The sequence below is a fragment of the Amblyomma americanum genome, chromosome 3 (assembly GCF_052857255.1).
Source record: "Amblyomma americanum isolate KBUSLIRL-KWMA chromosome 3, ASM5285725v1, whole genome shotgun sequence".
NCBI classification, from domain to species: Eukaryota; Metazoa; Arthropoda; class Arachnida; order Ixodida; family Ixodidae; genus Amblyomma; species Amblyomma americanum.
In genome coordinates, this window is record NC_135499.1 from 192,178,411 (window position 1) to 192,203,127 (window position 24,717).

General features: G+C 43.8%; 2 protein-coding genes and 1 long non-coding RNA gene across 4 annotated transcripts in view; 1 reads left to right on the plus strand and 2 right to left on the minus strand.

Moving 5' to 3' along the window:
- Positions 1 to 15,591, minus strand: part of Hacl (2-hydroxyacyl-CoA lyase) — a 39,863-nt gene extending 24,272 nt beyond the window's left edge. For both annotated transcript variants that reach the window (XM_077659357.1, XM_077659356.1), the window contains exons 1-9: positions 15,398 to 15,591; positions 13,274 to 13,378; positions 11,249 to 11,289; positions 9,604 to 9,684; positions 7,622 to 7,694; positions 6,144 to 6,221; positions 3,123 to 3,330; positions 2,298 to 2,433; positions 1,367 to 1,472 (exon numbers count right to left, since the gene is read on the minus strand). In XM_077659357.1, coding sequence (XP_077515483.1) covers positions 1,367 to 1,472; positions 2,298 to 2,433; positions 3,123 to 3,330; positions 6,144 to 6,221; positions 7,622 to 7,694; positions 9,604 to 9,684; positions 11,249 to 11,289; positions 13,274 to 13,378; positions 15,398 to 15,454 — 885 coding nt within the window. In that variant the 5' untranslated portion in view covers positions 15,455 to 15,591. The remainder of the gene's footprint in view (positions 1 to 1,366; positions 1,473 to 2,297; positions 2,434 to 3,122; positions 3,331 to 6,143; positions 6,222 to 7,621; positions 7,695 to 9,603; positions 9,685 to 11,248; positions 11,290 to 13,273; positions 13,379 to 15,397) is intronic.
- A 200-nt stretch (positions 15,592 to 15,791) lies between these two features.
- On the minus strand, positions 15,792 to 23,994 carry LOC144125715 (uncharacterized). The gene is made up of 7 exons (XM_077659358.1): positions 23,653 to 23,994; positions 21,815 to 23,408; positions 19,806 to 19,874; positions 19,203 to 19,322; positions 16,125 to 16,179; positions 16,012 to 16,043; positions 15,792 to 15,918 (listed from the first exon to the last, which is right to left on the minus strand). The coding sequence occupies exons 2-7, from the start codon at positions 23,369 to 23,371 to the stop codon at positions 15,880 to 15,882; spliced, it is 1,872 nt and encodes a 623-aa protein (XP_077515484.1). The 5' UTR covers positions 23,372 to 23,408; positions 23,653 to 23,994; the 3' UTR covers positions 15,792 to 15,879.
- On the plus strand, positions 15,835 to 19,259 carry LOC144125717 (uncharacterized). The gene is made up of 3 exons (XR_013313412.1): positions 15,835 to 15,962; positions 18,401 to 18,497; positions 19,167 to 19,259. It is a non-coding gene; the product is annotated as an uncharacterized LOC144125717 (long non-coding RNA).
- Positions 23,995 to 24,717: the final 723 nt, after the last annotated feature.

The window sequence follows — 24,717 nt, forward strand, 5'->3', positions numbered from 1 at the left end:
TTTTCTGCAGTTGCTTGCCAACACAGTGCCAGGGTTAACTGGAAATATCGGCTATGTGCATAAAAGAGACGTGGCAATTAAAACTATCTTCATTATGAATGCATGAAATGGAGCCAAGTCTGTTACAAATATGTAATTTTGCAGGCTAATTTCAGAACTGCATTTTATTTCAAGCTTGCTGATACTGTTGCTGAGTAATTACAATTATAACACCCTCAGAAAGTCATCCATGAGTCCTTAAAATAATTAAAAAGAAAGTGCACAAGTTTTTCATGTCAACATGTTTATGAAGCCTTGTTAGGTGAAATAAAGCTATGTATTAGTTTCTTTTAAAGATGCGCAGTACTCGTGGAAATAAAAGTTAAAATGAAGCATTCATATTTACATGAAAATGTTTCTCACAAAAATAACTTTCAAGACATATTGCACATAGAAAAATAGACAGCTTTACTGCACTCCTCAACGTCTCAAAATTCGTGAGCAAAAGCAGATCGTACTACAGTCATTCGTTGCGAAACGCTGAAGGGATGAGTGTAGCAATCGCAGAAAAAGTGAAAGCTGAAAAAATCAGCCCTTAAGTTTATTCTTTTGTTTGCTTCGTTTATCACCTCGTATGCTTTGGTTTCTGATCTCTCTCCTCTTAACTGAGATGCTAAGATGGTGGTGGTGGTCCATGGTTGGAAACCAGCGAAATTCCTAATGCGCTGGCACTATCATAAGTGCGATTCGCTCACAATTTTTGACGACCACGCGCAAAAAAAGTAATTTCCCAAATTTGTGCTGCATACTTTACTAATTTTTCATCTACAGACAGATGAAGACCTAACGGTTATGAAAAAAATGAACAGAGAAACCAGAAGTTTTAACCAAATTGGACCAAATAGGACATTTTAGGGACTAGAAGGGCCGCTACAACCCTAATAGCACATAGCTGGGCTTGGTGGGTTTTTACACAAACATAGCCCCAGCACAAAGAGACAAGAGACAGCGGAAGAGTAGACACCATAAATGCTGGACTTCAAAGTCCATTGCTAGAGGCCACACATGCAGTCTGCAAATGCCCTGTGATGTTCGAAGTCCATGCTTAGCGAAAAATCTGCTGCTGCTGTGTATGAGCAGCACAGCAAGTTTAACACTGCTGTGAAGCACAGAATACAAGAGCATGGAACTGCATGCAAACACATGACAATGTTTCTTCTGATGGTGTGACTTATCAAGCCAGAGAGACAGCACAGGATAACTCACACACCTCTCAGTTACAGTCACAGGTAGCATTACAGAGAGTATCACTAAATCTAAACACACATACATATGCCTAGTAAATGCTCTACCATGCTTAATCTCAAGACCACTTTTATGCTCTTGCCTGGATAATTTTGACATGTGGGTTGAAGCGTGGAGGCCGTCCAAAGTGAAGCATCCAGTTGAGTCGTGCTCCCAGCAACAAGATGACATCGGCTTCTTGCAGAGCCCTGCGTAAAGGTAATCACTCAACTTGAGAAGGCTGTCGGCGAAAAATTCTAGCTCAAGTCTAAGCTCAAGTATAAGGCCGCTCATGCTCAGAACGCAAAAAGTTGCCCTGGAGAGAGTACAGTGTGCAACATTGCTAGACACTTCTTTCTGGCTATTTTCAAGCTATACACAAAAGCTCAGAATAAAGTAACACACGTGTAAGAAGTATAACAGGGAGCAACAAATATAACACGCACTTGAACGCAGCTCCCCAAATCATATTATGAACCAGGAAGATGTCAACAAAGCACGCGAGTTTCAGACAGTTCACATCCGAGGCTGTTCAATGTGTGAATCTTGTGCATACAGCACACCTAAAGGGACACTGAGGGCATACTTAAGTTGACCTGCATTGAGAGATCACCACATCCTAATGACAAAGACGTATGTTAAAAAATGTAAAAAAATAAATAAATAAATCATCACCAGCACCGGCTGCTTTTAAAAACAACTTGACGTGTCACACAGATCCCTGAGGCAAGGCCTCACCACCATTCACTTAGTGTAGACATTATGAGTTTGGATCAATTGAAGAAAAAAGTTCTAAAAGTTCTATTTTCTGAATAGATGTGTCTTTCATTGCCGAATAAGTATCAGCACACCCAGAAAGAGCAACAGAATGCTGCATTTTTACTAAGAATAAAACTTGGATGGAGCTGTCATTATTGTCCCTTTAATTGAATGCAGGGCCACTTTATGTATGTGGAAGCAGCCAGAACGCATTCAAAGGCAGTCATCTTCTTACGTGCCACCTGAGAGGACCAGTGAGGAGGTGCATGGCTCACTTTGATCTGGCTGGTGATATGCACTGTGGGTGGTTGTCTGGCAGAACACCCTTGCCCATTGGTGTGGGGAGATACGGCAGGCCTGTGCATTCCACAAGCTGACGCACGCTCTTCTCAGCGCAAGCATATGCAGCCCCTGTGATAAAAGTCGAGCAAACCACAAGCAATACACATTAGGTCACTCAGGCCCATTTACTTATATACCCATTTAAAAGATGTGATCAAAAAGCCATACGCAGCAACCTTTCACGGCAAAAAAGGAACATGTTAGTCACAGCATAATATAGGCAATTCTTGACTGACAAGCAGTTGGCCAGCTGTAAATGTCGCACAAAGAATCTTCAATAGCAACTTGCTGTAGAACAAAAAAAATGTTGCAACTAAGTGCCATTACTTTATCTTCGTGCTTGCTCAATCAAAATTACAGAGTAACTATAGAGAGCCAGGTACATGAGAAGTGGTCAAGCAACTAAAAACAAGCAATTAAATTAGAAATGAATTTCATTGCTACATAATGCAATAGATAAAACTGAAGATTCCAACCCCAGAACCCAGCTGTCAAATGACTAGTTGCCACTAATACTCACAGCCGTTTATTTTTAAACATGCCACCTATAAAATATAAAACTGTCAAAAAGTGTCTTCCTCACAAGAACAAAAAAAAAAAAAACGACAATATACAAGTGCTGACCAATCAGCATTGCACTTTTCCAGCAAGCACAATAGTACCACACTATACAGAGAACAAAGAAATGCTGGCTGTGAACTGCTCTGAAGATGCACTCCACATAATGCTGAAGAAAGTGGCAAAGTGCCGGAAAGTACCTTTTCCGACAATGATAAGTGGTTTCTTGGCACCTCTGAGCAAAGCCAAAGCCTGGGCCACATTTGGTGGGTCAGCAAGGGTGCGCGGAGGATCTGGGCATTGCGGTGCCTCTAACACACTTTCCGCAGGTACCTCAGCCATGATCATGTTTCCAGGAAGGTCTACGTACGTGGCACCAGGGCGGCCATAGAGGCTGGCCCGAACTGCCTGCAATGAGCCACAACATCAGTTTACAAATGCGAAAGAAATGATAAATAAATCAAACATACGACAGTGAGAAATAGACACAAAATAGAAATAGAACACAACGAAAAATTGCAGCCGCTGACCCCCAGCCTGGTACGACGAGTAACAGTGCTAGCTGGTTCGCAAAATGATTAGCCCAATGAGGATTCCATATGTGACTGCAGCTGCCACCAAACTCATTGGCCACTCCCACTAAACTGCCACAAAACTGATACATGCAGCACAGTAACCCTTTGAATGACTGGGCGGATTTGTGGTTGAGGGAAAGTGCACTCTGCATCATGGTCTGGGTCAGGCCTCCGGCACATACTTGGCTGCCTAAGCTGGCCTTCAATGGAGGGCGGAGTCCAGGGTAGACTGGCCGTAGGGTGGCCATGCCTGAGCCGGCAGCTAAAGTTGTCTATTTTTTGGCTGCAGAAGAGGGCATGCCAATGGGAAGACAACAACGCCACAAACCAGGGAAACTAGGCAATACAGCTAGCACTGAAATAAAAATATCAAGAATAAACACTCAACAGCAAGTACACAATTCATTCATTCATTCATTTATTCTACCCTTAAAGGCCCTTTTCGGGCATTACATAAGGGGCGGGGGGGGGAACAGTTGAAATACAAAGTAAAGAGAATAACAATGTTAATACAGTAAAATACAACACAATGAAAAAAGAATCTGGAATACACTGTGAAATGTTAAAATGCAGTTCTAATCAATACATGGTGGCGGATAGGCTAAATAGGGAATAGTAACAAGAAAACATAAATGGTAAAAATCAAAGCATGAGGTTGTTTTTTTCATTTGATGTAATGTTCGATTAGTGCGTCTCTAAATTTACTAGCGCCACGCTTGTTTACGATGTGATCTGGTAACTGGTTCCAATTTTCTATTGCTGTAGGTAGAAATGATTTATTGAAGGCTATTGTAGAACCATGTAAACGCTGAACACTCAGGGAATTGAAGAGGCGACGCGATGTTCGGATGGGAGATAGGAGTAATGAGTCACGGAGGTAAGGAAAGTTGTAATACAATTTATGAAGAAGGCAAAGTCGTGAGATTTTCCGACGGTTCTCAAGTGGTTGCAGATTGAGTGTTGATTTAATCCTGGTGATGCTGTAGTATCTGTCATAATTTGAGGTTATGTAACGTGCTGCGCGGTTCTGAATAGCTTCTAGGGTGTTAATTAAGTACGCCTGATGAGGGTTCCATATAGAAGATGCATATTCAAGTTTACTACGGATGAAGGTTTCATGTGCCAATTTACGGACAGAAGGAGGAGCCAAGTATAACGATCGTCTGATGAAGCCGAGTGATTTGGATGAATTGGCCGCTAATTTCAAGATGTGTTCGGACCAGGTTAAATTGCTGGAAATGATGACTCCGAGGTATCGGTAGGATTGCACGTTTGTTAATGTGTTTGAAAGCAATGAATAAGCATAAGTGAGGCTGGAATGTTTGCGAGATACTTGCATGTATTGGCATTTTGAAATGTTTAGCGACATAAGCCACTCAGAGCACCATCGTTCAATTACGTTCAAGTAGTTCTGGAGTAATAATTGGTCCCTGTTAGTAGCAATGCGGCGATAAAGAATGCAATCATCTGCAAAGAGGCGAATTGTGGAAGAAATACCAGAGGGAAGATCATTAATGAAGGTGAGGAAAAGAAGAGGGCCAAGGACCGAACCTTGTGGTACACCAGACAGCACTTTAGTAGGACCTGAACAATGGTTGTCTATTACCGTGTACTGAGAACGATCTATTAGAAAACAGTGTATCCATGCTACAATTAGAGGGTCAATGGACAGACCGGAAAGTTTAGACATGAGACGATGGTGGGGTACGCGATCGAAAGCCTTAGAAAAGTCTAAAAAAATGATGTCAGTTTGGAATGAAGAGTCCAGATTTAAGTGAAGATCAGTAGTCAATTCAAAAAGCTGAGTTTCGCAGGAGAGACCGGAGCGGAAACCATGCTGTTTAGTGAAAAAGAAAGAGTTATGATCGAGGTGCGATGCGACTTGTGAGTATATTATGTGTTCGAGAAGTTTACAGGCAATGCATGTCAAGGAAATGGGGCGATAATTGGATGGGTCTGATCGGTTACCAGCCTTAAACACCGGCACAACTTTACTTATTTTCCAATCTTTAGGTAGTTCACCCGTTGATATAAACTGTTCAAAGATTACTTTCAGGAATTGACTGGAAATGTCCACAACATTTAAAGATGACAAGAAACAAAATATAATGATGACATCAGCTGCAATGTTCTTTTCGACTGACTATGTACCACTATTCAATATGGTATATACATTGAAGAAGAGATACACATCTAAAGCAAGAACAGATCTACAATGTCCTTCTTTCCTGTTCGTCGCCGATCAGCATGTAATAGTGGTCAAAGCCATCAATCTATTCACAAACTGCAATGAACTTGGCTAATGGCCAGCTTGAGTTACTACAAACGAACACGGCCTTTGGATGACACGATTTATCAAAAGGAGCTCTGTTTGCATAGCCATGTTCAGTTTGGTTAATGGGATTTAACTTAACAACGACTATAAAGGATGCCATAGTGGAGGGCTCCAGACAATTTCCGACTGCCCAGGATACTTTAACATGCACTGACATCGCGCAGTACACAGGCTTCTAGCATTTCGCCTCCATCCAAATGCAACCACCATGGCTGGGATCAAGCCAGAGTGTTTCAGGTCAGCAGGTAACGTGGCCATATTTGGACCACACACAACTCAGGAGAACAGAGGTAAGGAAGCTAAGGGTGTACCTTTTCAATGTGCATGGGTATCAGCTGGACTGTACTCGGACGACATGTGTACTTTGTATACATGCGACAGGCATCCACCTATGACATGGAAAACAACAAGGTTAGCAGGTGGCACGCACACATCACCCACAGGAATGGGTTGCGCAATCTGCACATCGAAGAATATGAACAAGAAGAAAGCTTTTTCCTTATTGTGCAACTCAAGAGCAAAGAATGACAACAGAAAGGAACGAAGAAAGGCACACCAATAATAGTGCATTTGTGAGCCCCTAAACATAACTACAGATATGCCAATGTGAAAACAACTACACTGCTCATGCAATGTTCAATGCACTGGCCACAGCCTATCCTTTTCTGCTTGGTGGTACCTGCATTTGCTAGACACGAAAAAAAAATTAATAATAATAATCCACAAACACAACTTGCCTTGATCAATGCACTTGCTGCAGAATTTTAGAAAGCAAATAAAGAATATGGTAAGCACAGTCCATAACAACGAGACATACTGCAGCAAGCCTATGAACAGCTAATACTGAGTTTCAAGGGCCTAACTCCAGCAAATTAACAGCACATTAACTCCAGTTAAAGGTGTTGGGTTGAGGCTACGCTAGAATAAAACTGTCCGGTTGGCGTCTCAACGCTCTCGTTTTTCTCAACCCAACAAAAGGGATAGTGAACAAAAAAAAAATTACCGCCGAGATTTCTGGCTCAAATGATAGCTGTGGCACAGAGAGTGACCAAAACAACACTCTTCTGAAACAGAAATCAGAAGAAAGTAATTACTTTTACAAATATTTCTCAAACCACAGCACCTTGCGGCCAGCTGCAAAAGCTTCCATAATATGAGATGTGACATCAACTTTACTCATCGCAAGCTATCGCCAACACGGACTGCATGAAAGCATTTGACATGCTTTTGCTTCGTTGTACAGTCCATTTCGTTTGGCTCCCGGTGTCCATGCTTCGAAATTCTCTGCCTGCATCTCGTGGTTGTATATTTTGAGTGACTGCTTGCCTGATTCTGTCAGAATTAATCGGACATCTCCATTGTCTGCAGCGCCGGTGAACTAAAAAAAGCTACATTTTGCAGAGATGGTACCGTCTTGTGCCAACCAGAGGAACAAGCACACTAAACTGCGCACTGCCAAGCCAGCTTGCCTACGGCACTGATGAGGGTAGGCTTTGCGTCATGCTCAGTACATGCTGAGCTGAGCACAGCCCGGCGGCTGCTCACAAAACGCAAAAACAAAGCCATCCGCTCAAAAATAATTAAAATGGCAACTGCATACTTGGGCAATCGTACTTTATGAATGAAAATCTGGCACTTTAAAGACACAACAGAACCTTGTTACTATGCCACCTATTCAAATCAAAACTTGTGTAATGAGCTTTGCAGGCGATAAAGACAAAATGGAAAACTGTGCTGATCAGTGTGCCATCAATGCAGGGCTCACTGAGGCCCCCATAACGGCGCTAACCTGTGGAAACTCCTGGAACGCACCAAGCCCTTCGACATTCTGGTCACAGGAGCCGCCAACCAAGAGCACCGGCCTGAGTATAAAAAAGAAAGGATGCACATTTTTTTTAAATTATTATTGTGCTGTAATTTCTGCCTATAGCCTCTGCAATGATACACAGCCTTGAGGGTATAATAAATGAAATGAAAAATTTGCAGTAAGAACTTCATGATAACCTTCACAATAATGAGCTCAGATAGGATAGCTTTACACACATGAAGCAGCTCGAGATAACAAAAGTGGGCAGGGCTCATGGTCAGCCTTAACAGGAGCACAATGAGCTGGTCCCCCAAGTAACACGACAGCAAAAATATGTCACACTAAAATGATCAGCTAACAAACTAATGGTTAAAGTTTCTTGTGTGAACAGTCCAACGGAAATCCCATCACAGCTATTAGCAAAAGCAGTGAACTCTGACGGAAGTTAACAACAGTGGGAAGGAGTCCCATCTGTGCTTCATGAAACATTCAAAGCATTCATTCAAACCACACGGTGCTAAGGGCCAGGGATCAAAAGCACGAAAGCTGTGGGCCACATTCGGTATTTGTGAGCTTTTGGAGTAATGCATAAAAAGGATTTCCTTGCCCTTATCACGGCCTAGCAGCGCGGAAACTGAAAAATATCCATCAACAGCAGTGTCTTACCGCTGCTCTAGCAAACAATCTTCCACAGTAAACTCCTGAACATAACAAAGTCTGCACTTTTTGAAGACAACTGAAAAGCACCTAGTGGTGAATGCAAGCTCCTGAGTTCAGTTTAATTGTTATCAATCTAGAATGATAAGCCAGTGACTGCAGTTCCTTGATTGTTCAGGAAAAATTGTGCTGCTCTAAAAAACTACGTCACATGGCCAAGACTGCTTTAGAAGTAGCGGCACCTGTTTTCGTCAAGAACTAATCCTCGCAACTCTTCTGAGAGAACAGCCCTTTTGTAAGGCCAGAAGAATGAATGTGCAGTGTTCAGCTTGATGCAGACTTGACATGACTGTTACAAACTCAGCATGTACACATGTGTACACAACAGCATAAGACCCCTCATTTTTTACTATACTTACATTTTGGAGCAAGAAGCTGTTCAGGAAATATACAGAAAATATCTGCACTTATGAGTGCGCTGACACAACACAGGCTCTCCACATATTGCTATCGCTAAAGAACTCTGCACTAAGCACAAACTCTCGCAAATGAATAGCAGAACAGGAAATGCAAGAAGAAAAGGGGAAAAAGTCACTTCAGGCTCAAATTTTTCAACCAGAACAGAGTGGGTAGCACTGCATAGAAAGTTGGTTTACTCATATTTAGCTCCTAGTAATCATCAGCGACTTGCTTTGTGTCCTTAACTTACAGATGCATTTAAAACTTCGACTTTCTTAACACGAAACAAAATACAGTCGCGAGTATAAAAGATTAGCACAGTGACGTCATCGAAGCGGTGAAAATCGCACCGCACGGCGGGCGCGGCACAGTGCTTTACGAACACACCTGGCACATTCGTTATCAGCGTGTTCCTAAACGCAGAACCGAGCATTGCTATCTGCCGCTCTGGTGGCAAGTCACTAGAGCTAATCTTTTTTACTCGCAACTGTATGTGCGCATTCAAGCAGCCATGATGCAATGGCTTCCTCAGCTCGTATCAGCCAAGAAAGGCTAGAAGAGAAAGGGGCAAGCCAATGCTGTAGTAACGAGAAGATAATTCAAAGAGAAACCACACGAGGCCACACATGAGAATTAAGGAAAACTGAAGTTTGGTTTTCGCTACTGAGTCAGCTCAGTGCCATCTTCCATAACAATATAATGTTCTGAAGACCAAGGAAAAATGGAAATTTAAGCTAGATTTTCATCCCTTTAAGCGCAGCTTGAATTTACGTTGTCATAAAAGTAGCCGTATTACTCATACCATGCGCCTTTACCAAGAAATTAATGTCACAAGTCCGTGCACTCACCATCCGTTGACCTGAGCATTGGCCAGTCCTCCCAGGGCATGAACTAGACCAGGACCTGACACAACGAGGCACACACCAGGCCTGCATGTGCAATAAGTGACTCTGAAGTCCGGAATCTGATACATTTAAATCACAAAACGAAGTAGGGTCAAAATCAATGGCGGTATGAAATTCCTGTACACACGCAGAAAGAAGCGCACTTACAGTACTAATAAGGATAGTACAGGCATAATAGCTGAACGCTTAACTTTTGCCAACTGCAAAAATCCTCCTTAGCTGTTAGCCACTGTTCTCATCAAAATTATGTTTCTTTGCCTCTCCATTATGCTGTTCCCAGAAGTAACATGTACCAACTTGTTTTGAAATATGCCAAGCGCAGTTATTTTTTTCATAACATAGTCTTTATGATTTATTTTCTGCAGAATAATTACGGCAGACTTCACCCAACATCAGTGAGACTGTCAGTTCCTTTAATAAACCCTAAATATAACAACATAAAAAGGATGGCAAAAGTAAGAAACAAACCATTCCGGTTCTTGGCAAAGTAGAAACAGAAGCAAGTGAATATTCATGTGCAATGCATGAGAAATATAAAACTGCCGTCCTTCTCTGTATTTGGGCAGATAAAAAATATAAAGTAGCTTATACAGAAAAGAGCAGGTTATAATAAAAAAGGTTAATAATATTGTTATGGACCAGAAGACAACAAAGTGGGCAGTGGCACAGGATGGAGCGCTTGCATTGCACCCACGACCATTAAATCGTATTTCTTCTCGTGTTGTCCTGTATTCATAGGCTTGTCACATCATTAGAATATACTATTTAAGCTATGGTAAGCAATATTATATAGCAGCAATGACCTACTATCCATTACTAAAGGTTAGAAAAACAAACCATTTACTGAATGGTCACAAATTTAAGAGATGGGACTTGCTGATGCTACACACTAGAGTATAACGTGATAAACCGCACGAAGAACAAAATACTGTTCAAGTGAAACATGCATAACATCTTCCACCACTAAGACAAGACCAAAACAGCTCCATGAAGGCACCATTACATACTATACAATAAGCGACATCTGAGCTAGTTGGTACAGCATCTTGGAAAAAACAGCACAAGATGACAGACGTAAAAAGAACATCAGCACATATGGTGTCTATTCTATCTGTGTCTGCTGTCTTTTTGTGCTGTTTTTCGAAGGTACATATAATTTGTATTTGTCAAAAAAAGTGCACAACAAAAAAGCTAACAATATCCACTTAGTCAAGTAGTAAGCACAAGTGGCAGAACTGCCAGTTGCAATGAAGACGTGCTACCAAAAGGTGGCCAGACCAGGAATGAATCCTAAGCAAGTCAAGCGCCCCATCAGATCTTTGTAAGCATTCTAGTATCAAGAATTATTTTATGCCACCCTGCACACGGCACAAAGCTAGCTATGACCTGATCCTTTCTACAGGAAAAGTTGTATAGGGCTTTCTCCAGAGTGAAGCAGGACTGCTCTCAAGAATGTGCCCTTTGTCTGATCAAGGCGCACTCATGCATAGCCTCTTTCATGGAGAGGGGAACAGTAAATATCACCAGAACTTTTTTGCACTGGACATGAGCAACAAGTCTCTTCTTATTTTACCATGCAGTGCCTTACCTTCTTGTGAGATATCCCATGGCACCAGCTGCATAGCATGCCTGCGGATTCCACAAAGTAAAAAGACTGCGGCTGCAATGCACTCTTACGAATACAAAATAGTTCAGCCTTAGCTGCCACCATATATGATAACGCTTCAAAGGGACCACAACAATGCTTAACTTGAAAATCAGAGAGAACTACAAGAGTTTGGTATTTGGGGGCTTAACGTCCCAAAGCGACTCGGGCTATGAAGGACAGAAATTTCGACCACCTCAGGTTCTTTAACATGCACTGACATCGCACAGTAAACAGGCCTATAGAATTTCGCCTCCATCGAAATTCGACTGCCGCAGCTGGGACCAAACCCACATCTTTCGTTTTTTTTTTTTAAACTAGAGCTTCATAAAAAACAGGTTAAATTTTCTTTGGGTTGGCTACTGAGACATGTGCACTGCTCAAAACTGGTGCCCACCTTCAGATTGACAGAAAAAGCCCAAATGCACAGTATTACAAGTATATTTTGAACTGTAGATTTAACTGCACGTGCAATAAATCATCCCTAAAACCACTGCTTTTTTTTTTATGTCCAAAAGCAAAGTTTTACCTCTTTCACACGGAGCAAAAAAGCAAAGAACGATGGCTCACCAAAAAGAATTCTGCTTGAAAAGAAACCCAAAGAAGAGGAGGCAGAACTTCAGCCATCCATGCACCCATTAACAGCAGTAAAAATGCCATTGTAAAATATAAAACATAATGAGTGGTCTGTAAACACACCGCCAACCCTTAGTTGCATTTCTTTTCACAGTGGGATTTCAGTTTCAACTGGCAAGAGGCCAGCAGTTATTTCGATTCCATAACATGTTGAACAGCAAGTATGAAGAGGTGCTGAGACTTTGGGCTGTTTCCAATGTGTGGATGTGAGAAGCAGTGGGATATCCCCAGATACTGCCCTTAACTCCCCTATACAAGGGGCAATTCCCTCAGCTACTGTAACACACTGCAGACATTTTAGTAATGTCACTGTCGAGCTCCAATGAGCAAGGAGGCCTACAGAACAAAGGAGCTGTGGTCACCACAGATGACTTGGGAATGACCATTTGCTCTACTGCAGTGTACTTTTCATTTCACACAAGAGCTGTGTCTTTGCCTACATGTATTTTTTTCTGACCCCCTACAATAGCCTCCGGCTATGGGCTCAGGCAGTGTTTAGCAATTTGTACGGCACAAGTAGAAATAAAAATGAAATTAAAAATAAAACGGCCCCCCCTTTTTCTTAACCAATTTTAATCACAGACTAATTACACTGTCATTATTTACTGCAGACTATTTCACTGCACAGCCAGTCATTATCAATTGAATTTGGGCATTTCTTGAGCTACCATGTGTCTACATGCATGTCAAGCTGCAGCAGATGGAAGCAAAAACACGCGAAGTTCCGCAACATCTTCTGAAAGCCATTTGTGTTCCCCTAGAGAATTAGTGTTCTATTGCTCCACCCCTTGCTAATATTTCATGTCAAGAGATATACGAATGTTATAACATTTGTGCAGCCAGCTTTTGATGTCATGCTTCTATCAGTTTCGCTAGGCTGAAGATATTGAGAAATCAAAACCATACTTCAGAAAAAAAGACTGCCCTTAAACCAATCATAGCTTACTATACATCACTATTATTATTCATTAGTTACTGTATACGCATTATTTTATAGGAAGCGCGGTCAGGATTTTAGCTGGAGCCCCACCTGCAACATCTGTTATATGTTCATAAAATAAACCAAAGTAAGACACTACTTGCTGTCTTTGACCTCTCAGCTACTCAGGCCACATGCTGACTTGTGTACATGGTCCACTTAACTGTCTTGTCTGTTGTTTGCAAGGTCCAGCTCTCAGCTCCAAGCCACCCAAGCCCACTCAATATCAACAAGGTGACTGATAAGTGACAATAGTGTCCTGTCCTCATCTTTGCTTTCCCTCGCTTGTGCGAGCCATCTACTGCTGCCGATAACAGCTAGGAGACAAGGCGTGAGTGAGACAGGACACTAACCGCTTGCTCGTTGTGCATTCCAACAAACTTGATGCCAGCCTGCTGTGCTGCCAGGGCCACTTCAAAGACCGGCACGCCGACCACACCAAAGATATGCTCCACTCCCTGGCATACACGTTAAAAAAGGGGCAGGATACGAGCTCACATGAGTCACTGCACGCAAATCTCCCATCTACTCACCACAACTTCCATTCTGAAGCCCGGAACAGGCAAGGGCACAAGAAAGAAAACATGTAACAATAGTAAGGAATGTCTAATCCGGTGCACCAAAAGAACCACAAAGTTCCCAGAAAAAAAAAGCAACAAGTGGTTTCAACAGACACTAGACGTTGAAACCATGGGACACAACTTAAATTGCTTCATAATTCTGCGACCAAAAGCCCGCATGACATAGCTAGATTCACATGACAGCTGAATGGCCAACACAAGCTGTTATGGTCAGCTGATCTTGGTGCCTCTTCACTAGCCACCGGACCCCTGGAAAAGTGCTTCTATATTCAGACACAACCCAAGAATGAAGTAGAAAATGCCCCTCAAAGAAGACCCTCCAACCAATGGCGTCAATCTAGTATCACGTTGTCAATCACCTAGCAACTGCCAGCCACCCGTGACGATAAACTAGCTGCTGCAAGGGCATTTGTCACTTTGTACTTTAGTAGTAAGCGACTATCGGAAGGTGCTTGATGTCGAAATTAAGGCGCCACAAACAAAAATATACAGATGCTGTAAAGCAGTTATGTTCAATCTTTTCCCTGCAAAGCATTAATGTGTGTTGCCCATATGCCTAAAAGCACCACTGGCACATCAGATTTTAAATGGCAAACAAGAGTTTGGTTTGGTTTATGGAGGTTTAACGTTCCAAAGCTACTCAGGCTATGAGAGACGCCGTAGTGAATGGCTCCGGAAATTTCGACCACCTGGGGTTCTTTAACGTGCACTGACATCGCACAGCACACGGGCCTCTAGAATTTCGCCTCCATCGAAATTCGACCGCCGCGGCCGGGATCGAGCCCGCGTCTTCCGAGCCAGCAGCCGAGCGCCATAACCACTCAGCCACCGCGGCGGTCAGGCAAACAAGAGTGATGAACACGCAAACGCAAGAGTGAACTGAAAGCACAATTTACATGCAAGGAATCAACAGTGTTGGCAAGAAGTGAACCACCACATGCTATACTGTGGCAGTGTGTGGCATGAATGGAGTAATCGGCATTATCAGTCGACAAACGATGTTGCATTAAGTTTCAAAGCTAATATCTAGAAATGAACATGCAGAACCACTGATCCACGGAGTCATTCTACTAACCGCAACTAAGCAGCACTGGAATTGCAACACTCCCGTCACAAAAATCTTGTTCATGCTAACACGGCAGTTCCGTGCTGACATGCCTGTTTATAGCAGACTGTGCCAGATGCACATTTGCTATGACAACTAACCGGCCTCCGATATTTCCGTAACCACACGTATGGCCAGATTTCATGCATTCGCAACGCGCAGTGCCTCTTCATTGCGACAGTTTACAATGTACTACAGCTCACAGTAGTGTTAATATCTTGGTAGCAGGGCGCATCGCCCTAGACCAATAATGCTTACGATAAACAAAGCATTGCGGCACGCATTCAGTACAGTAGCATTTTCACTTGGCAAAGCGGAAACACGAACGCCCTGGTTGAATACAAGCTCCGACAGAGAGAGAGCATCCCGCCGTAGGCGCCCCTCCGAGGCGTCAATGACCGGCGCATCGCACGGAGCCGCACCGAAGCGACAAGAATCCAAGAACAACTTCCCATCTTCTATCAAGACATTTATTTGTGCTAAAAGTGAAATCACAAAGTTATATTTATTTAATTATCGTGCACAAAGAGAGAAACCTGTTTGTCAAGACATTTAAAATACTGGGCACCGGAGGCACAGTCCAAGCGATAATGCAAACACACACAAAGCAAAGCAGCGCCAGGGGAACAATCGCGTTATATTAGCCACTGCACTATCCACAGGTGTCAATTTGGAATTAAACTGAGACGAAACGGGAACAAGAGTTGCATATGTTTCAAGCGTCAAGACAACACAAGGAACAAGCACTGCGCGACGTTGTAAACAAGGAAAACTTTTTCTCAAGAGGTCACCTGCTTCCGAAGGGCCTCGACGACCACTCGGGCGCCGTCAATAGTTTTCGCCGCCATGCTGAAACAGCTTGCGCCGAGGCGTGCCCCGGGATAGCAGAATAGAGCGTCACCGAGTCGGCATGCAATCTACGTTGTCAGCTGGAGACAACTGCTCGAAACTAACCACGGAAATTAGACGGCAAATTTGTGACGAGCGGACGACGCTCGCCGCTAGCGCGCAGTCAATGTGGCCAGCAGGCTCCCGAATCCCGATAGGTGCCCCAAGTTCTTTTTTTCGTTTGCTTTTTCTCTTTTCTTATCGCACCCGGTGTCCGTGAAAGACTAGCGGAACGATAAACGTTCACAGAAAACGCAAAAGTACTCGTCGCTGCAAGTAATAGCGTTCTTAGATATTATAGTATTATCATAGCATCTTCAGTGCGCATGTGCTGCGGACAGGCGACTTGAGCGAAGACGTGACGACTGCGAACAGCGGCTCTCGTTCAGTGGCGGATGACTTGAATCACTGAAGCCTCCATTTCCTGCAGATACATAACAGCCAGATGTGAAATCTCTGTCACATTTGGTAAGCATGCAAACGGGGGGCAAAAATAAGTGTGCGGAGCTATACTCACAGTCGAGCATTGGCCCCCAGCCTCCGAAGGAACTGAAACCGAAAGCAGATGCTGACGTCACCATACCCTTCAGCAATTCACACATTCCAAAGAATTTGTGAAATTACTCGTACTTGTGTGTTTGATGACTATGGGTTTAGCGGGCTTAACCAGGGGATCCAGACCAGCCTGCGAGAAACAGCAGCAGACCGCACGTAATGTAAAAGGGTGCGTAGGCGAATGTCTGCGTAGGGCCCCTATAAATACTTATTTTTAGGGGCCCTAGTCTGCAGAACAATTTTCATTGGTTGCCATCGCGCTTGTGTTTATCCACTGTTTCATCGATGCGAACTTTCACATCTCTGTGCAACCTGGCCGAAGTGCAAAACTATAGTTTTAACAGTAGACAACTAAAAAAAAACGCTATAGTAGGATACAACTTTAAAAAAAAACAGCAGTTGTTTACACTGGGCCACGGTCCGCGGCGTCCTGTATTACTCCGCTAGCAGTCACAAAAGTAAACGAAAATCAGCTTTTAATGTTTGACTTTATTAAACAAGCCAGATATAAAAATTGCAGAGCTTACTTTTTTTTTCTTGTGGTTAGCGTTTTTTTTAGGCAACTAGAAAAATTTTAACAACGAACTACTTCTTTTTTTGTCGGCGGTACTGAATGTGGGCGGAGCTTCACTGCAGACTTAAAGTTGTATCCGACTATAGTATGGAAAATAAAACTAGTTGAGACAACCTATAAGCTGCCCTTCCGTCAGACTTCCGTCGATTATGTTCTCGTTCACAACTCAAGTATGGTGAACTCAAGAGTCAAATCAAGGCTGGAGTTAGGGCGCTGCTCCGCTAGCTCAGCTACTAGGGCACCTCTTTCTCTCTTTCTCTTTTCACTCCATCCTCCTTTCTCCCTTACCTCATGGCGCTGTTGAGGTGTCCACCCCGTAGTGAGACATTTATTGTGCCATTTCCTTTCCTCAAAACCACTTTTTTTTATATAATTAACCCATTAATGCTATCACATTATACCCTTAAGGTGGAACTTAAATGACTCCTCCAAGTTTGTTTTTTTAAGTGTACCTGATCTGTCGATTACGACAAGCACAAGTGTAACAATTTCCTATAGGCAATAAAGCTTTTAAAATATACCTTTTTAAAATATAAAGTTTAATTCCACCTGCTACGAAGCATGCGCCATAAGCCCCGAAGTCCGAGTACTCGGCTAAATCTGGCAATGTACTGCATTTGAAACAGGGAGAATGGCTAAACAGTCCCTCCAGCACAGATTACCGTATCGCACTGCTCACGGATACTGACACACAGCTCCTATTTACTGCAAATGAGAGCATATGGGAGCCGAAATCAGGTCAGTGTAGGTGTGCAGACTAAAGCCTTTCTGATCAGGTCCAGCCATAACATAATGGACAATATATTAACACAGACCTCGAGTGTGACTAACCTTCTTTCCCCATTTACCCCCATAGTGGCCTTGCACCTTCCTCTAAAAAAGTAAAGGACTTTCAATCAATCAAGCTTAATTGCTACCAAAGCCAAGCAGAGTAGTTATTACTTTGCTGGAGGATGGTTCGGTTTGGTTTATGGGGGTTTAACGTTCCAAAGCGACTAAGGCTATGAAGGACGCCGTAGTGAAGGGCTCCGAAAATTTCGACCAGCTGGGGTTCTTTAACGTGCACTGACATTGCACAGTACACGGGCCTCTAGAATTTCGCCTCCATTGAAATTCAACCGCCGCGGTTGGCGGGGATCCTTTGCTAGAGGAGTGGTCTGCCCCACTGGGCAATGAACTGCCCATTGACAGATGCTGCTATGTAACATATATGCGAAATTGGTTATTCCAGTAGGAGGCACTGGTCATTCATACGTTGCGGGGAGTCCTCATACCACTTCTAGCACAGTGGTGCTTCGAGCACTTCTAGCACTTCTAGCCCACTGCCCTGCAATGGCAGGTGCTACCACTGGTGGGACTTGAGGCCCAAGTTTTTTTTCCCTACCTATGTTGTCCACTTGCCACCTAAGTTGTCTTTCTGGGGACTTTTCGTGTATTTTTCGCTCATGGCTGACGACGCCAACTACGACAATGGCTTTTCTGCAACACAGGGCCCTTAATGCTGTCGCGTTAATATGCATTACAATTAGGGGTGTGCAAGTATTGTGAAATTTCGGATAACGAACCAAATATCCTTGCATTCGATTATTCAAACGAATCAAATAGTGTATGTTCAAAATTATTTGAAATGAATCAAATATGCCCTCAAGTTTCAAATGCTTTTCCAATAGTTGGCGCGAAGTTAGAATAAGGCCTGCCATATTTTTCTTCCATGACTATTCCAGAAACAGGGACCATACACGCTGTGTTACCATGCCGCCGTGATCGGTATGCGCAGGTTGGAAGGTTCAGCGCCACGGTGTGGTCCATTCACATGGCGACGTTCGTAATTCTCATACATGGCCTCAGAGATTGGGCGACACTGCAGGGCCCAGGTAGGTTCAACAAACCTGGCCTTTATGTCCGACCTCGGAGGCCATGCCTCATGCGTAAGCTTTCGTCCGTCTCATGCACTGATATGTGTCGCTAGTTTATTATCTTCTGTTATGAACAGCAAAAGGTATGTTTCCTATGAGCATAACATGACAATGATAAAGTTAATACACTGACTTTGTGTTGCAACCCCCAAATGGAGATCAGTATTGTGCCTTTTAACAGACACAGCTATAACTTCGAAAGCAGCACCTCGCTGTTCCTCACGACTGCTCATTAAACATTCGTACAAGTAGCAAATATTCGTCAAAATATTCTATTTATATTCGGTTTGGTTTTCAGCTGAACTATTCGTAGTCGATTCGGTTTGGAAAAGAACTATCCGCACATCTCTAGTAAAAATGGATGGCTCAGGGAAGTAAAGCTGGCTACAATAACAGCTAAGCTGTTGAAGATAGCAAATGTACTCCTAATATTATTCCTTTATAGATGTTGCAGCGCAGTTTTTCAAAAAAGGTAATATATGCACAGTTTCAGGCACACATACGTTACTGGACCAACAACGCGTAAACTGGCACATCTTTGAATTGATGCAGCAGAGTTTATTCGTTTCTAAAAACTGTCACATTGCAATACCAAAGCCTAAAGCTTTCCATTGTTTTTTTTACCAGGACAGCTTTCTCACATGAAGCACCAATAAAACACACCTTGTGAAGGATCCCAATATTTGACGAGTGGTATCGCTTGTCTGGTAGCTCAGCAGCACGCACTTTTGGCGATCCAGACGAAGCAGGTGTGACAGCAGGCGAGGTTGCTGCTGACAAAGACTGTAATGGGCAGAGTACATGTAGTGTGTCACTACTGCCAAAGAACATCTCTGGTGAGAATCAAGAGCCTGATTATCATACTGCTTATTGCCCCCTTTGGCACATTGCAGCGGGAGGAAGTGAGTGACATACATAGTAAGCTATCTGGATGCAGGAAGTGTAGAATGTAGGAACTGGAGCAAAGATGGGCACTTGGTCCGGGCTAGTTGGTGTATTTAACAAAACAGGAAACATTGTGTGCAGTAGCGTGCACTTTTTTTTTTTTAAACAGGCTTGCCTCATTGAAGTACTTTGAAAAAGAGGCTGACAAAGCCCTCAAGGTTTAGTTTCTGTGGTGATTCGTGAACGCTGGACACAAAACTACTTTGAAAACTTAGTCTTCTGGTAGTGTGCAGACAACAAAACTGCAGATAATACCAATAAGGTTGTAAAGATGAGGGTGAAGGATGAGTAATTTGAGTAGAAATTCTGCTGGTGCCTTACTTTTGTTGATGGAGACTTCCGGGCCCTCACAATCTGGATCAGGGGTGGCGCTGGGTTCTCATGTATGTACTGACACAAAAGAGCAAGTAAAGATAACTCAGACAAGAACTGAACCTTCGTCACATCGGTCTGTTTATCTGCAATACGCTGGCAGGTTCAGTTTACAACCTGTTTGTAGTCATTCCAGTGAATATGCTGATTACTTTGAAAAATTTCCAGGGCACAGTACAGTGCTGAGAATCAGAGAAAAATAAGAATGATACAAGCATCAAAGAATAAATACTGAATGACTATAGATGTTAGTTTTGTCGGTATTCACACTTTGAGAGCAAACAACAAATGAACAGATGATGCTCAGCACCTTGTGTTCCCCATTCATAATTCTGCCCATAAGCCTTGAGTTCTGCGCAGTTGACAACCGCCACATCACTACGATAAGATTAGTGATAAGATTTAGTCGGGCCAAGGGCTCAGGTCAAGTCATAACAGTTGATCAGATGGCAAAATCAGCACTGATTTAATAAAAGCACATCTCTAATTTTAATATAATTATAGTTCAATGAGCCAGCCAACCCTAATAAAAATTTGCTAAATCTCATGAAGGCCACAACAATCAGCACTGCAAAAGCTAACAGTGAGAAGAGGGAGGGAAAGACAGGGACTCCAGGCACACACATTTTCCTTCAGGTGGCAACGCCTCTCCTACTACTCCGACTGTTAGCGCTTGCATCAGATTTACGAGAGACGCTTTAATTCTAGGACATTATCAGTGGTAAGCACAGTGTGGCTGAGCTAGTTTGCTTTTTAGGCAATCTAAAAGCTTTTCGTTTGTGTCACCCACTCACTCACACCAATAATGTCCTAACAGAAATTGTTGAATGACTGGCCCCAGTATATGACAATGATTAGCAGAAGTGAAACAGAGTATGCGCAAATTTTTTATCCACAGCCAATCACTCTTCTTGTGGACATTTTTATAAAGATGCCCACTTCACAAAACAAACTGAACAAGGGTTGAAGGAAGCCTATGCGCTAGCAGACTGAGGATACCCCTCAATCCTGTCATGAACCCCATCGTCTTGCCCTCTCTCTGCGCAAGTTTTGTGCGCATTAAATCAAATACACCTTTGGGCAGTGAATAATGATAAAAATATTAACAGAAATAAAACTGAATAAATATTTATTAATAAAACACTGAGTAAATAAATAAGTAACAAAACAAACTCGAGGTGTTGCCCCCCCCCCACACACACACACACAAACACATACACTCAAAACAAAGTTCCAGAGTCTCTAGGGAGAGAGAACTTTAATAACGGGAAATGTGGACAGGTCAGCCAGAGGAAACCTTTTTCTAGCCTGCAGCTTCACACTATGGGAAAGGGGATGGGATGAAAAGGTAGGGTGTAAATGGGAGCTGACAATCTCATAACGAATTACCAAAGAGTGCAAGACAATGCATATGTGCACTCACACACAGGCTAGCACCTGTTTTGCATGTTATTGAAAGCTGTGCCGACACAATCAAAATCCCACTAGCCAGTTGTGCTATAATATTTTGCATAGTACAGATGTGCAAGCAGCTTAGGATGCAGTTTCAGAAGCTGTAAAAAGAAAGAGAAAGCTCCACAGAATCTTCAAATGCCAGGCTGTGTTAACTAGGCAACCGCAATTTCTGCACTTGTGGCCACTTCTACTATGCATTTTGCAGCAACTCTCCAATTTTTACAATAGAACCTTAACCTGTGCCTGTTCATGATGCAACAAATTTGACGGAAGTCACTTCTGTATGATATGTATTTAATACCTATACAAGTAGGCAATGACTTGCATTGTGCTGAAGTGCGAGAAATTTGGAGCAGTGGAAGTCGGTACCATGCAAGCCGATACCATGAAACCTTGTGTGAACGCACGGCTGTGGGGTGGCACAACAAATTCAACTATCAGCTTAAGTTCTTCATGCCGCCAGTAACTATGATACTGTGCATATTGAGCAAAAGTTTTCTTACTCTAGCAACTGGGCTGACAACCGACCAGGGTGAGCGGACAAGCTTCTGTGCACTCCGTGGGCTGCCTCCGGGGGACTGATGCTGCTCAGTCTTTGCTGGGGTTTTTACTGGAGCCTTAGGTGAAGCCTTGTTAATGGGTGTTGGTACCTTGAAGACAGTCTTTCTCGGCTTGACAGGAGTCGCCACAGAGCACCAGCCTCGCATCGGTATGTTTGACGGAGTACGGCTGCGGCCTTGAACACTTCCTGGCATACCACTGTCTTGCCGTCTGCAAAGCGGTTTAGCTGGGGCACTACCGCCTCCCCTTTGAGGGGATTTGCGAAGGGTCAAACGCCTTGCTGGTGTCACACAGGCAGTGCTTTTTGCAGCAGCATCGGTGATGTAAAATGATGTCTGGCAAGCCATCTCTACACCACTACGGAGCGCAGGCAAGCAGTTTGATTCCGTGGAAGAGCTTGCACCAGCAGATGAAGTGCAATCTTGTTCACATTCTTCTCTGTGAGGGTCGGCTGGAGTTTTTCCTGAATGTCCTGCAGAAGGTACCCTCGTTGGTGTCAAGTTTTTGACTGAAGCACATTTATGCCGGGGCGTCGTGGTCAATGCCACGTTCTGGAAACGCTCCTCGGCGCGGGGGTGACAGGAAGTGGAGCTCGCACTGCACTCTGGTACTGCTACCTCGCAAGGAACGTGCTCCCCTAGGCTGGCACCAGTTTCCACAGGACTAGGGCAAGGCGACGACTCCGACCTGTTACCGGTATGTGTAAAGCAGTCACCTGCCTGTCCTGACTCGACTGTCTCTGTATTTTCGTCGCAGGGAAACACCAGTTGCTTCTTTACCGGCCTTGACATCTCTAGATATTCGAGGTCGTAGAACTGGGTGCCTAACTCTCTAGAAGGTTTCTGTTCGCCTTCTGAGCGGAAATCCGGCGACTGTTGCATGGCACCCACTACAGATTCCGCGATGCTTTGCTTTGCATTTCTTGACGGGCGTGGCGTGGACATGGCTACAGGTGCGCTCAACACTATAGCACCGTCCTCATCATCGGCCAGCGGTTCACAGGCATTTTGGTTGTTTGTATGGTTCAGAACTTCCTTGGAAGCGAGCAGCAAATCTCCCTGCGGCTCGAGGTATTGTGCAAGAATTTCTCCGTCCAGCGAGCACTCGGCACCGGTGTCAACACTGTTCTTAGTGCTCAGCACGAGAGGGCATTCCTTGGAAGAACACGATGCGATTTGTTCCGAAGGCGCTTTGTTCTCTTTGTCGTTGTTGGCGTCGAAAAGCTGCAGAGCATTCAAGCGATCAATGCATTCTTCAGCCGATATTCCAAGGGAACGTGCTGACTTGTCTTCGGATAATAACGAACCGTCTGCGGAGCAGTTGAGGCGTTTTTCTCCGAGCGTTGGGCTAGCCGTCGAGCTGCTACTGTGACTTTTCGTACGATAACGTCGAACGAAGGGCAAGCCCGATGCCTTGAGCTTTTCTTCGTTAATTATGATACTTTCGTCGTCTTCGTCTATGTAAAAGCTGTAATGTGTGACATCTAGCACAGCGTCCATCGTGTTCCCAGAGGGAGGTCCGAGTACTTTGAAGACACTGGCGAAATAAAAGAATAGCAGTAACCATTAGCCTGAAGCAAGTGCAGTGGAAGTATGAAAGTCAAGGATATTACGCCTTTTGCTCGGGCTGCATCATTTTAGTCTGAATACAGACTGTCGACGGTAAGAATACCCGCCAAAATTCTCATTCCCGAAAATTTGCAGCAGCACGGAATGGATGGATCGGATATCATAACAATAGGTATTGAACATGTAACAGTGGGGACAAAATCCGTACTTACCCGACGTGTGTGATAACAACATAAAATGCTTCTGTCGCGGCGTCGGTTGCGTTTTCCGCCTTTCACTTCAAGCGAGCTTCAAACGTTTCGCTCCGCGTGACCAAAATGGAGAGTAGCTATTGGTGTAAAATGGTTGCCAAACTGCTGGATAGATAACAGACGGTCAAGGGAACGAATGAAACTCGAAACAAAGTCAATGATGATAGTGTAACAAGTCCGTGCACGCCATGGAGGAAATGGTGCACGCACACAGACTCGGTAGAGACCATAGAGCTACTACTACCAACACGTAGAGACCCTACTGGCCGACTCGGCCGCCAGCCATGACCGCGTCGGGTCAATGGATGATGGTGATATTGTGGAAAAACCTTTTGTAGCGGGCGGGCAAAGATTTGTGCCCTAGCAGGAGTAAGAAATTAAAATAAAAAAGGAAACAATGCAGAGGAGGCGAAATGCAGAAGCCCCTGCCTCGGCCGGTTAAGTAACTGTGTCCCTACGCTGTGCGATTACCGTGCGAAGGCAGCGCACGTTGAAGAACCCCAAGTGGTCTATCCGGAGCTCATGATCCGGATCAGCTGTCACCACCTGCCCTAAGTAGACGTATTCCGTCAGAACTTCCAGGCTCTCGCTGCCAATTGTGAACTTGTGTTCCCTTGCTAGGCTGTTGAACATTACCTTGGTTTTGTGCATTTTAATTTTTAGACCCATCGTTCTGCTCTGCCTGTCTAACTCATTGATCATGATTTGAGGTTCACCTCCTGAGTGACTCAGCAAGGCAATGTCATCAGCGAATCGCAGATTATTTAGGTATTCTCCATCTATTCTTATTCCCAACTTTTCCCAATTCAGGCCTCGGAATACCTCCTGTAAACATGTGGTGAACAGCATTGGCGAGATCGTGTCTCATTGCCTGACGCCCTTCCTTATTGGAATTTTATTGCTGACTTTATGGAGGACTATATAGTAGCTGTGCAGTTGCTATATATATATATATATCTTCCAGTATTTTGACATAAGGCTCTTCTACCCCCTGATTACGCAATGCCTGTATGACTGCAGCTGCTG

What these genes read in the sequence shown, in the direction of transcription:
- LOC144125715 (XM_077659358.1), bottom strand. Translation starts at nt 23,371, where the DNA reads ATGGACGCTGTGCTAGATGTCACACATTACAGCTTTTACATAGACGAA. An exon ending in GGAAGTCTCCATCAACAAAA is followed by an intron (nt 19,323 to 19,805) that starts GTAAGGCACCAG and finishes TGCCCATTACAG; the next exon opens with TCTTTGTCAGCAGCAACCTC. An exon ending in CTGGGGGCCAATGCTCGACT is followed by an intron (nt 15,919 to 16,011) that starts GTGAGTATAGCT and finishes ATGTATCTGCAG; the next exon opens with GAAATGGAGGCTTCAGTGAT.